The sequence below is a fragment of the Otolemur garnettii genome, unplaced genomic scaffold (assembly GCF_000181295.1).
Source record: "Otolemur garnettii isolate 467f Iridium unplaced genomic scaffold, OtoGar3 scaffold00022, whole genome shotgun sequence".
Lineage (NCBI taxonomy): Eukaryota > Metazoa > Chordata > Mammalia > Primates > Galagidae > Otolemur > Otolemur garnettii.
The window spans coordinates 15,369,284-15,382,337 of NW_003852417.1; the positions used below are offsets into that span (position 1 = coordinate 15,369,284).

General features: G+C 38.3%; 1 protein-coding gene across 1 annotated transcript in view; it reads right to left on the reverse strand.

Moving 5' to 3' along the window:
- ITSN2 (intersectin 2) overlaps positions 1 to 13,054 on the reverse strand; it is a 120,208-nt gene that overhangs the window by 85,349 nt on the left and 21,805 nt on the right. The window contains exon 13 of the mRNA XM_023511816.1: positions 6,529 to 6,672. Coding sequence (XP_023367584.1) covers positions 6,529 to 6,672 — 144 coding nt within the window. The remainder of the gene's footprint in view (positions 1 to 6,528; positions 6,673 to 13,054) is intronic.

The following is a 13,054-nucleotide window of genomic DNA, read 5'->3' on the forward strand; positions in this document are numbered from 1 at the left end:
AACGCCCGGCTATTTTTTTTTGGTTGCAGCCATCATTGTTGTTTGGCGGGCCCGGGCTGGATTCAAACCCGCCACCTTAGGTGTATGTGGCCGGCGCCTTAGCCACTTGAGCCACAGGCGCCGAGCCTACTTTTACTAACGTCTACCTAAAATACAGCATTCCTTTCAATTCTGAGTACAGGCAACAAACCACAGTCATTTAGCCACACTTGTGACATTTTTACCAACAGAAATCACAGATATTTATTACATTGTAGATAACCTGACATATACACATCACATACCCTTTGACTTCAAAATGATAGTATTATTGTATCTGACACTAGACCTTATTATTTAATTCATTAAGATAGACGTATATATTACTGTATCGTAAATTTGTTTTTTAATATATTTCATGACTCTGATAATCGATTTAAAAAAAATAATCCTATGTATTTCATTTTATGCATTTAAAACACTATTTTGAAAAAAGGTCCAGACACTTCATCAAATCTAAGTAAAAAATGGTTAAGAGGCTCCTGCTTTAAAAACCAGAATTCATATGCCCTATCTCCCAGAAGCAATCTAGGATAGGCCCACACTTCCAACACTCCTTGGAGAAAAGATGTTGAACAGTGGACCTGAAATTCTCTAAGAAAGGAGGGTAACGCTTCTTTAATATGGCTTTGGGTAATGTTTTCTCTAACATTGAGTACATAGATCATTCTAGTTTTGACTTTCAATCCAAAGCACTAGTTTTGGATTCCTCATCCCCAAATTAGTTAGCCTTATTGTTAACTAAATAAAAATCTCACCTTGTGACCTGGAGGGATATCACTAACACAGGTTACCCCAAACCCTTGAGAGCACAAAATAAGAACTAACCCCCTGGAGGAAGCCACAATTCTGCTTCAGACAGATTCTACTTTCCCCAGTCTTTATCTTCAATCAACAGTGGTGACTTTCCAACACACTAATGGTATTCTGGAGATTCTGAATAACCCCTTACCTAATGATAATAAAAATATTTGTACAGCACCTACGAGTTTACAAAGTACTTAAGTATATATGCTATCTCAATCATCATAAAATTCTGCAAAGAAGATAGCTTCATTTTATAAATGAAGAAAGCAACATTTGGAGGGTAAATGACAATAGTTAACACAACTAGCAGGTGGCACGAATAGGACTAAAACTCACTTTTTTGATTCCTAGGCCAGTACTTCTTCACTGCAATTCACTGCTAAAGACAGAATATCACTTGTAAATTTTCTGAATGGAATAATGGCCTGTTAAGCATCACACCTTTGAACCCATGGGCTTTGCTATTTGTTTTAGTGTTACATGACCAAAGAGTAAAAATTATTACTGATTCTGTATGTGCTTATTATAGGCTCCTATAAAAAGTAACTTCCTGAGATAAATAATTTTAAATATTATACTTATAACTATAAGTAGCCTACTGGAACAATCACCCTAGATGCTCTGCAGTCCCAAAGGATGGGATATAAGTGTCTTTCTCCAAGACCATCAGGACCAAATTCCATCTCACCTACTAACAGCCCTAGCCTTTCTTGCTATTCTGTGTCAGTTCAATTGTTACAATTGCTGTTTACATTGAAAAAATGCTGTTTATCCCCTGAGCTGACTCCATCCTTCATTTATTCTTTCCTCAAATCTCTCTACTCTGTTTGTGATCAGAAAATTTCCATATATCTACATATCTTCTCTGAATGAAAACTGGTCACTGATTCTCATTCTTTCATCTTCACTATTCTCTAAGTCTTTGACATCCTGACAGATGACCTAATCAGTACTCAACTCTAAGGTTAGTCTCCTCATCAATGACCTTTTTCTCCTCTTAATGCATCGCTTCCATTATTTTTTCCCCTTTTCTTCTTCTTCTTCTTCTTCTTCTTTTTTTAATGAAATGGGGTCTTGTTATTTTGCCCAGGCTGGACTCAAACTCTCGCCTGAATCTCCCAAGTAGCTGCGACTACAGGTGTGCATCACTGTACCCAGCTTCATCATTCCTATTATATAATACCCTATTATTATGTATCTCACCATCATCAGAAACAGAACCACCATTGATCAAATATCCCATCACTCAAACCTAAGTTCTTACTCTGTGAGCTATTTAGCCACCTGGTACATCCATGCCATTAGGTTTTTGACCCCACTGAGACCATTCTGTTGAATCCACCATTCTCTTTATCAGCACCCCTTCTTCTCTTTACATCCCTTCATGTCTAGTTCATATTTCAAAGTTCATCTTTATCATAATTCTTGTGTCAAGATCTGTAACTCTTGTCCCTCTCTCTCTGCCTATGTTTTTTGAAACTCCAAACCTGTATGAACCCATGAACCTATTTTATCAGCATTCTCTGTGTTTACTCCTAAGCAGATGAACGCTGGTAGAGAAAAATCATACATCAGGCAAACTATTTTCAATTTAAATTCATGACCTCCAATTTCAAACAATATTCAACATTGCTCAGCAAACCTATTATTTTCTTCTACTGAGTTTACACTCCTGCTACCCCACAATGAGTTATGTATTTCATGCATACATCTCCCGAAACTTCCTAATCTTCCTTATAGTCTCCTTACTGCTAGCCATAAACCTTGCCTCATTGAGCCATTAGACCAGAAATCGCTAATTTTTCCATCTCAAAAATTAATAAGACTTCTTACACCGGTACCCCTCTTCTTCGGGGCCCCATCAAGTTGTCATGTCCTCAACTACTTGGGAATTTCTTAGGACTGTCCAATTTACTTCTGATTTTAAGACTTTTTTTTCTTTTGAGACAGAGCCTCAAGCTGTCACCCTCGGTAGAGTGCCATGGAATCACAGCTCACAGCAACCTCCAATTCCTGGGCTCAAGCGATTCTCCTGTCTCTGCCTCCCAAGTAGCTGGGACTACAGGCGCCTGCCACAATGCCTGGCTATTTTTTGGTTGCAGCCATCACTGTCATTTGGTGGGCCCGGACTGGATTTGAACCTGCCACCTCAGGTGTATATGGCTGGCACCTTAGCCGCTTGAGCCACAGACACTGAGCCTGATTTTAAGTCTTGAAGCTATCAACTTCCAACTTTCCACCAACAAATTAACTGCATTCACATCCATTTTTTCCCAATATGTTACACTGGAAGTAAACTTTTTATCTATTTTTTTCCCATTCCATCTTAATTTGCTTCCCCAAGGACTCAACTCCATAACTCAATCTCAATCTGTTTCTTCCCCCTCCTTTCATTTCTCTTTACTGTCTCCTTCAAGTCTTTCTTAAACCAAAAATTAGTTGTTTCTTTGATTTCATGCTCTCTTTTCACTGTGCTTCTAAGAGCTGTTCATATTACTTAACTCCTCCTGAACTCCCACTCATTCCTGATCCACTGCAACCAGCTTTTTATCACTCAACCAAAATCACACTTTTAGCAAGGTCTTCCAAGGTCTCCTTATTAACAAATTTAATAAACAGTTTTTAGTACTCTGTTAATTGACCACTCTGCTATCATTTTATAATGATGACTACAGAGGGCCTCTTTTCTTGCTTTCTGTGACCATAGAGTCAGTCTCTCAACCACTGTGACAGTAAAGATTTCATAAGTCTTTAGTTTCCTAAATTGCCTCTGATTAAAGTATTAATAAGCAGTGAAAGCCTAGAAGGCAGGAAGCAAAAGGAAGAAAGTAAAACAAGGACAAGAAAAATCTGCTGGCCTGTGGAGAATCAAATGCTAACTGAAAGAATCAGACGATGTGAGTGAGAACAGTCCACAAATCACTGAACCTCACGAAAGAGGGGAGGAAATTTAGGTTTGAGGTTCTAGGCAATCTGTAGCGAAAGTTCTAACACCAGATAATCTGGCCATTCATGCACAACCATAAAGCTACAAGGGACTCCTGCGGCTATCACCTCGAATTTGCTCTGCCTTTAATTAGGTAACAGCTGAGGCACTTATGTTCCAGTCTCCAGTGTGGAATACATATGCAACTGCCCTACTGCCATCCATTTCAGTACCTAGCAGAATGTGTAGTAACAATCTACTAGGGTTAGCAAGTGATAAATAGAAAGCACCTGTCTTTAAACCACACTAAAATAGGAATTTATTGAGTATTTTAAATGCTGTGTTCTATACATGGCAAAAGAAACTACTTATTTATATATGTAATTTAAACATTTTTATCTGAAGTGCAAGCATGTCTAAATAGGAAGCCTGGTAATTGGACCTAACTAAAGTTGCCCCTGCATTACAGTTCTTTTCTTTTTTTTTTTGAGACAGAGCCTCTAGCTATTGCCCTGGGTAGAGTGCTGCGCCATTACAGCTCATAGCAACCTCCAACTCCTGGGCTTAAGTGATTCTCTTACCTCAGCCTCCCAAGTAGCTGGGACTACAGGCACCCACCACAATGCCCGGCTATTTTTTGGTTGTAGTTGTCATTGTTTGGCAGGCCCGAGCTGGATTCAAACCCACCAGCTCAGGTAGGTGTATGTGGCTGGCACCTTAGCCGCTTGAGCTACAGGCGCCAAGCCACATTATTGGTTCTCAAAATCATTTTTCTTATAGCAGTATTAGGAAGCAGCCTGGTGTGTGTGTGTGTGTGTGTGTGTGAGACATGACTTTGCCCTAGATTTCAAAAAGTATGTTTTATTTTAATAATGATTCCCAGTGACTTGGGTGATTTAATCTCGTATTCACTTAGTTTTCCTTTAAACTGAATTAGTAATCATCCCATCAGTTAACCCACTCATGGGGATGTTGTTACAGGAAACAGGTAATATTTGTAAGTGTGTTGGCTCCTTGTGAGAAACATTACCATGAGCAATCTTACTAATTTCTCGCATTTGACTCAAACAGGCAGTTAGACAGCAGAAGAATATTCCAGCAAGGAGGAAGAAAAAAAGGTCTATATTATATATGTTATTTCAAACAAAGAATAGTATTAAAAAAAAAAAAAGGAAAACATTAAAGTAACCAAAAAAAGAAGCTAGGTATTAGAAAATAACCTTAAGTAAGAGGAAGAGGTTGTTGAGACAGCTTAGCAGAGACAAAAGGCACTGAAGAACTGAGTCATCCAAATTCCCACACTGTAAGATAAGGCAGATAAAAAGCCAATTAAACTATGTACAGATTTTGAAAGAAATAATATAGGGAAGATAACTTGGCTGGCTTATCTAATCATCAATAAAAAACAATTTGGTTTTCTTTATAAAAAAAAGAAAAAAAAGCTGTTTTTTTTTGACTCACTCAGTCACCCTGGCTAGAGTGCTGAGGCATCATAGTACACAGAAACCTCAAATTCTTGGGCTTAAGCAATCCTCTTGCCTCACCCTCCCTTGTAGCTATGACTACAGGCAGCCGCCACAAAGCCTGGCTAGTTTTTCTATTTTTAAAGACGGGATCCCACTCTTGCTCAGGCTGGTCTCAAACTTCTGAGCTCAAGCAATCCACCCGCCTTGGCCTCCCAGAGTGCTAGGATTACAGGCGTGAGCCACCACGCCCGGCCTAAAATTTTTTCCTACAGAATATATACTACATGAAGTGCATCCTTAACATTATTCACCTTAAATTTCTCTTTTACCTGAAGGCACCATGGTGTCCTTTTTTTTTTATCATGCTGTTTATACTATAGTTGATGTTAATGTTATTCTAAGTTAATAAGATAAAAGCTCTATCAAGAGATAGCTTTCTTAAAGAAAAGCTTTATTTCTTACAGAAAACACCTTATGCTCTGAAAACTTTATGTTCGGATTAACAAAGTTACAAATAACTATTCACAAACTTGAATTATATGCTATTAGTCTGTCTGCAACTTTTATTATCTTTTTTCATAGGCTTGGCTTCAGTACACAGCTAAAGCGCACAAAATGATAGGCACACAGAGTAGGTTTCTGACACCTACCCTGCCACTGCAACAATGAATGATGAACTTATTTTCATGCAAAGTTTATAGTGCCAGATAATGCTTTGGATTTCACTGATTACGAGTATTACATTAGTTCATAAAGGTTAATTAAATACATTGTAACAAAAAACCAAAAGAAGAACTCAGTGTGTTAAAAGAGCCTATATCACCCAAACTATTTTAAATTTTCCTTATTTCCAATTTTAGAATATTGACTTAGATAATGTTGGCTGAGTTGGTTCTGTAATACTTGATAAAGGCACTATCATTCTTGAAATGTATAGATGCCAATAAAAATGGCACAGTCATCTAAACTAGAAACTGAGCGGCGCCTGTGGCTCAAGGACTAGGGCACCGGCCCCATATACTGGAGGTGGCGGGTTCAAACCCAGCCCCAGCCAAAAAAAAACTAGAAACTGTGATGTATATGATATATTTAGTTACATGACACAATGTTTATATTTATAACCAATATTAAAAATAATCCTGAAATTGTGATATAGTTGAAACTATAAAACAAATTATGGAAATGTAATACATATAACAATAATACCTTTAGTTATTCATTCTATTAAATCAAAATAAAGAAGGTAAGAAGGCATACACATTAAAAATGAACATATTCAAGGATTAATACCTTTAGTTGATTATTAAAAGAATCCATTTCTGATAGCTTTGATGCAGTTTCTTTTTCTAGAGCATCTAATTGTTCTTTTAGTCTTTGGCATAATTCTTCCTTTTCTAATGACTTTTTATGAAGTAAACTGATCCCTGAATCTGAAAAGAAACACAATGCAATTTACATTTGGTAGAAGTTCTATGTCATTACCAGTGTCTGATCAAATCAGTGTAACTTGAGAAAGACAAAGGATGTATACATGTAATGTGGACATGAAGAAGAGAGAGAACTCAGTGGTTACTTCCTCTTCCTAGATGATACCTTGCGAAAAGCCTCAGAGGAAATAGTTACAAGCACAGGATATATATTCAAAAGGACAAAGACCTGAAGTGAAGTTCCACTGTGGTAGGTCTCTTCCCCAACCAATGCTCAGGTTCTTCCTCTATATAGGGGCATCATACCACTTACCTCAGTAAATGAGGTGACGGATGTAAAGCATCAGCAGAATCTGACCCATAGGAAATCATTATAGAAGATAGAAATAGAAGTAACTTTCTATTTATTCTTTTTTTTTTTTGACAGAGCCTCAAGCTGTCCCCCTGGGTAGAGTGCCGTGGCATTACAGCTCACAGCAACCTCCAACTCCTGGGCTCAAGCGAGTCTCCTGCCTCAGCCTCCCAAGTAGCTGGGACCACAGGCGCCCGCCACAACATCCGGCTATTTTTTGGTTGCAGCCGTCATTGTTGTTTGGCGGGTCCGGGCTGGGGATTCGAACTCGCCACCTTAGGTGTACGTGGCTGGCGCCTTAGCCGGCTGAGCTACAGGCGCCGAGCCTTTCTATTTATTCTTAATGTTCCCAAGAATAGGGAAATACAGAAAAGAGGAAACAATTATCACTAACTACTCAGTAACACTGCTTTAGGAAGTAAGAACAAAAGGCTTCATTATATATTTTTTACATATTCATGCAGAGATGAAGAAACCAGATAGAAATATATAATGCAGCTTATAATGAATTAAAGTAGGAATATTACTAAATATATATTTTGAACTTTATGATATTGTTTAAAGTATAGAACTCAAGTACAAAATTTAAATAAAATGAAGGATACAGATTCAAAAGTTAAAAAGCCTTCCTTCATCTTAACCCCCTTTCAGGCATCTGTATTTGGACATCTGCATATTTAATTTTTACTTCCATGAAGTTTAATAATCGGATCATATTGCTTACATTGCTCTGTAACTTGTTTTAATTAGTTAATTATTTATTTAGATAGAGTTTCACTATGTCACCCTTGGTAGAGTGCTGCAGCATCACAGCTCACAGCAACTTCAAACTCTTGGGCTTAGGTGATTGTCCCACCTCAGCCTCCTAAGTAGCTAGGACTATAGGCGCCCACCACAACACCTGGCTCTTTTTTTTGTCGCAGTTGTCTTGCTGTTTAGCTGGCTTGGGCTGGGTTCGAACTTGCCAATCTGGGTGTTATGTGGCCAGCGCCCTACTTATTGTGCTATGGGTGCCATCCCAAATTTAACAATATATTTTATCAATCAGGATATGTAAATCTAGCTCATTCTTTTCAACTACATATGACTACTCCATAATGTAGGTAGCCATTCCCTGACTGGGATTTAGATTGTTTCTAATTTTCTATCATTACCTAGAAATGCTACAATAAATATCCTTATACATACATTTTAATATACATATGAAAATACAAGGCTAGGAAATAAAAGATATGCTCTGTAAAAAAAATAGGCATACCACTTTTAATTTAATCTTAAGGCATATGATATTCCGTTTTCATATACATATTTATAGGGAAATGACTACTCCAGTCAAGCAAATTAAGTATCTATCACTTTGCAGTTACCTTATCTTTTCATAGTATGAACATCTAAAGCAGCAGTTCTCAACCTATGGGTCACGACCCATAGGAACTGTATTAAAGGGTTGCGGCATTAGGACGGTTGAGAACCACTGATCTAAAGTCTACTCTCTTAGCAAATTTCAAGTATATGATAATTAACATACAGTCACCATGTACAGTCACCATGCTGTACGCCAGGTCTCCAAAACTTACTCATGTTCTTTTTTTTTTTTTTTGAGACAGAGCCTCAAGCTGTCGCCCTGGGTAGAGTGCCGTGGCATTACAGCTCACAGCAACCTCCAACTCCTGGGCCCAAGCGAGTCTCCTGCCTCTGCCTCCCAAGTAGCTGGGACCACAGGCGCCCACCACAACGCCCGGCTATTTTTTCTGGTTGCAGCCGTCATTGTTGTTTGGCGGGTCTGGGCTGGGGATTCGAACTCGCCACCTTAGGTGTCCGTGGCTGGCGCCTTAGCCGGTTGAGCTATAGGCGCAGAGCCAACTTACTCATGTTCTAAGCATAAGTCTAATACACTGTGACAGCTCCCTACTCCCACTCTTCTACTCTTGTTTCTTTATAGGTGTTTGACTTTTTTAGATTCTACATGTAAAGGACATCATGCAGTATTATCTTTCTGAATTTGAATTATTTCATTTAGCATAAGAGAATGCAGCTATCTCTTTAATACAGTGTTTTTATTCCTTTTGAATATATACCCAGAAGTGAGACTGCTGGATCAAATGATAGTTGTTTTAATCTTTTAAAAAACCTCCATACTCTCATACTAGCTACACAGTTCACATTCCTTCCAACAGTGTAAGTAAGGGTTCCCTTGTCTCAGCATCCTCATCAACACTTACGCCTTATCTCTCTGGTGCTAGTCATCCTAACTGCTGTGATGTGCCATTTCCATGTGATTTTGATTTGTATTTCCCTGATGAGCAATGTCAAACACCTTTCAAGTATCTGTTGGGCATTTTTATGTCTTCTTTTTAGAAATGTCTATTCAGGTTGTTTGCCCATTTTGGTAATGGGGAACTTGGGTTTTTTTTTTGGTATTGAGTTATGACTAAGTTCTTTATCAGACATACAATTCACAAACATTTTCTTCCATTCTGCAGATCGCCTTTTTATTTTGTTGACTATTCCTTTTGTTGTGCAGAAGCTTTTTAGTTTGATGCAGGCCCACTCATTTTTATCTTGTTTCCTGAGCTTTTAGTATGATATACAAAATATCATTTCCAGGATCAATCTCAAGGAGATTTTGCCTATGTTTTTTTCTAGGAGTTTTATAATTTCATATCTTCTGAAAGGTATTTAATCCATTTTTTTTTTTTTTGTAGAGACAGAGTCTCACTTTTTCGCCCTCGGTAGAGTGCAGTGGAGTCACTCCAGCAACCTCCAACTCCTGGGCTTAGGTGATTCTTCTGCCTCAGCCTCCCAAGTAGCTGGGACTACAGGCGCCTGCCACAACGCCCAGCTATTTTTTGTTGCAGTTTGGCCAGGGCTGGGCTTGAACCCACCACCCTCGGTATATGGGGCCAGCGCCCCACTCACTGAGCCACAGGTGCCTCCCCATTTTTTTTTTTTAAGACAGAGTCTCATTCTTTCACCATGGGCAGAGATCAGTGGTATCATCATAGCTAATTGCAACTTCAAATGCTTGGGCTCAAGAGGTCCTCTTGTCTCAGACTCCTGTATAGCTGGGATTACAGGCACATGCCTGGCTAATTTTCTACGGGGTCTCGCTATTGCTCAAGCTGGTCTCAAACTCCTGAACTTAAGGGATCCTCCCATCTTGGCCTTCCTAAGTGCTACGATTACAGGCATAAGCCACCATGCCCAATCTATCCTCTTATTGTATCTAGAATTTATTTTCATACATAAAGAGCTTTCCCTGTACCCCTTTCAGGTAATCAAAAGAATTGTTTATTGAAAGCCTATACCTTTCCCACTTAAGTTAAATGTCAACTTTATCTTATCCTAAATTGCTATAATATTAGACCATTTTCTAAAGTATCTATTCAGTTCCCTTGTTCCATCTTTCTGTTTCTGATCAATAACACATTATTTTAAATACTATAATTTTTGTATCCATGTTTTGATGTCAGACAGGGCTGGTCTCCTCACTCCTCCAAAGTTTTTTGAGTCTTGCCTAATCTTATACATTTTCTTTTCCAGGTGAATCAGTCAATTATCTTGCCAAGTTTCATTTAAAGAAGGCTGAGAAGATGGCCAGGTAAAGTGACTCACATCTGTAATCCTAGCACTGTCAGAGGTCAAGATGAGAGGCTTGCTTGCACTCAGGAGTTTGAGATCAGCCTGAGGAAGAGCAATATCCTATCTCCACTAAAAATAGAAAAATTAGCCAGGTGTCAATTGTGCACATCTGTAGTCCTCACTACCTGGGAGGCTGAGCAGGAGGAACAGTTGAGCTCAGGAATTTGAGGTTGTAGTGAACTATCATGAAGTCACTGCACTGGCACAGTCTCACTCTGTCTCAAAAAGAAAAAATAAGAAAAGAAACCCAGAAAGAACTGAATACACGAAATAGGAGAGAAGAGGCAAAGTATCAAGCTGGTTCATTCATAAATGTAAAATGTCTTTATTTATTCAGAATTTTTTAAGCCTATCAATAAAGTTTTATATTTGTATTTCTTCTGTGTTTATAACAATGAGCATCACTAATAATGCATATTTTAATACCAAATTCAATTTTATATACAAGTACTGTGTAGGGAAACCAGAAGACAAAGAAACATGTTAGTATAGTAGGCTTTAGAGCAGTGGTTCTCAACCTTCCTATGACCCTTTAATACAGTTCCTGTAGGTCGCAACCCACAGGTTGAGAACTGCTGCTTTAGAGTGAGATGGACATGAATATGAATATTACCATTTTGCCATCATACCACCTCGGGTAACTACTGAGCCTCAGTTCCCCACAACTGCACAATGGGAATAACAACTCAATCATGGGGTTGTTGTAAAGATAGATTAAAGAAAATAATACATAAAAATTGTACAGCACTGAGCTTGGCTCATAGTAATCTTAAATGGTAACTGTTAAGGAGAAAGGTATTTAAGAGATAGAAGATACTTTTCAAATCCCAAACAAAAGCTTCCTATTTTGAAATGGACTATGGCTAAATAAAATAACAGCTCAACTGATCACATTCCACAGAGAAAGAGTAGTTCTACCAACTCCCCAGTATGACATATTCCACATTCATTTACAATTTAAACAGCAACAATATCAGTGATGACAATAATAAAGATATAATTCTGCCACTGCACCCATCAGGAGGGATAGCTCATTCTCCTCTGGAATGTCTGCAGAAGTATGGGGTGGAGGTTAATATAATACAGTAGAACCTCTGTAAGTTGACCACCCAAGGGACTGTAACAAATTGGTCAACATACAGAGGCAGTCATCACAAGGAACTAGGACTGATATGTACATGTGATGCATGTACAGCCTATGAAAATTACGTCAACTTAAGGAGGTGGTCAACTATGGAGGGTCTACTGTACTTTGAACAGAAAAGAATCAGGTACAAGGAAGATACTCTAAGCAGAGACATGGACAGACCACATCAGAGGAAGGCATTAGACATACTTCACAAGGAAGACCTGCTTTATTTCTAATGCTTTTTTCACGTGACGGACCCTTCACAGTCCCAGCTTCTTTCCATCCTTTCACGAACTGATGAGCTCAAGGCAAAGACCTAGACATGCACACCTTAGAACCTTTCTAGCCCTTGCTTTCTGGAGATTACAATGATCATGGGACACCTGGATGCTACTTTGCTCATGCATCCAATGTTGTATAGGTGTAGCCATATCATTTAAAGATGTCAAATAACAGCTCTATCAATAATTAGGTGGTGTTCTAGTCTTATCTGTCTTGCTCCTTTGCTTTATTTCCAGGTTTGTTCAGAACTTGGGCAAAGAGAGACACTATTTATTGTACCTCTTAAATGGCCAAAAGTGTAATAAAGAGCCCTGGAATGAAAAGACTGACAGATACTCAACAGGTGGCAATTGGGATTCTCTAGCCAATTCTAACACAACATTTGTAGATTTACTTTCCTTTAAAAAAACCTTTTTATCTGGTATGTTGTTACTGGCATAGCAGCCAATATAGATTTTTTTTAATTAGGACTTGAACCCCCCCCCCCAGAATATTACAATCCCATAAATTATCTTGGAATATTTTGTTCCATAGATGTCATAGGGCAAAGTTGGTAAAATTCCTTTTCTGAATTATAGAGTTAGATGATACAAAGGGTCTAGGCGGAACACACGGAACACACCATCCTTCTTAGGCCTGTCATTGCTGTATGTTATCACCCTAAAATGACCTCATAGTAAAATCTCTTCCCAAACAATTCTTTACAATGAGTGCAGGATTTTGTCTACATGCACAGGTAGTCTTGTGTTAGAGCCAAATTTCTATCTTATTTATTTGCTAACATCTTTTTTATCTGAATTACATAAATAAAAATATTAAGATTTGTAACAAGCATATCACAATTATTTACTAATTTCATTTTTATTTACTTATTGTCACTGAAAATGCTCTACCATCTGGGATAAGATTTTTTTTTTTTTTGAGACGGAGCCTCAAGCTATCCCCCTGGGTAGAGTGCCATGGCATCACAGCTCACAACAACCT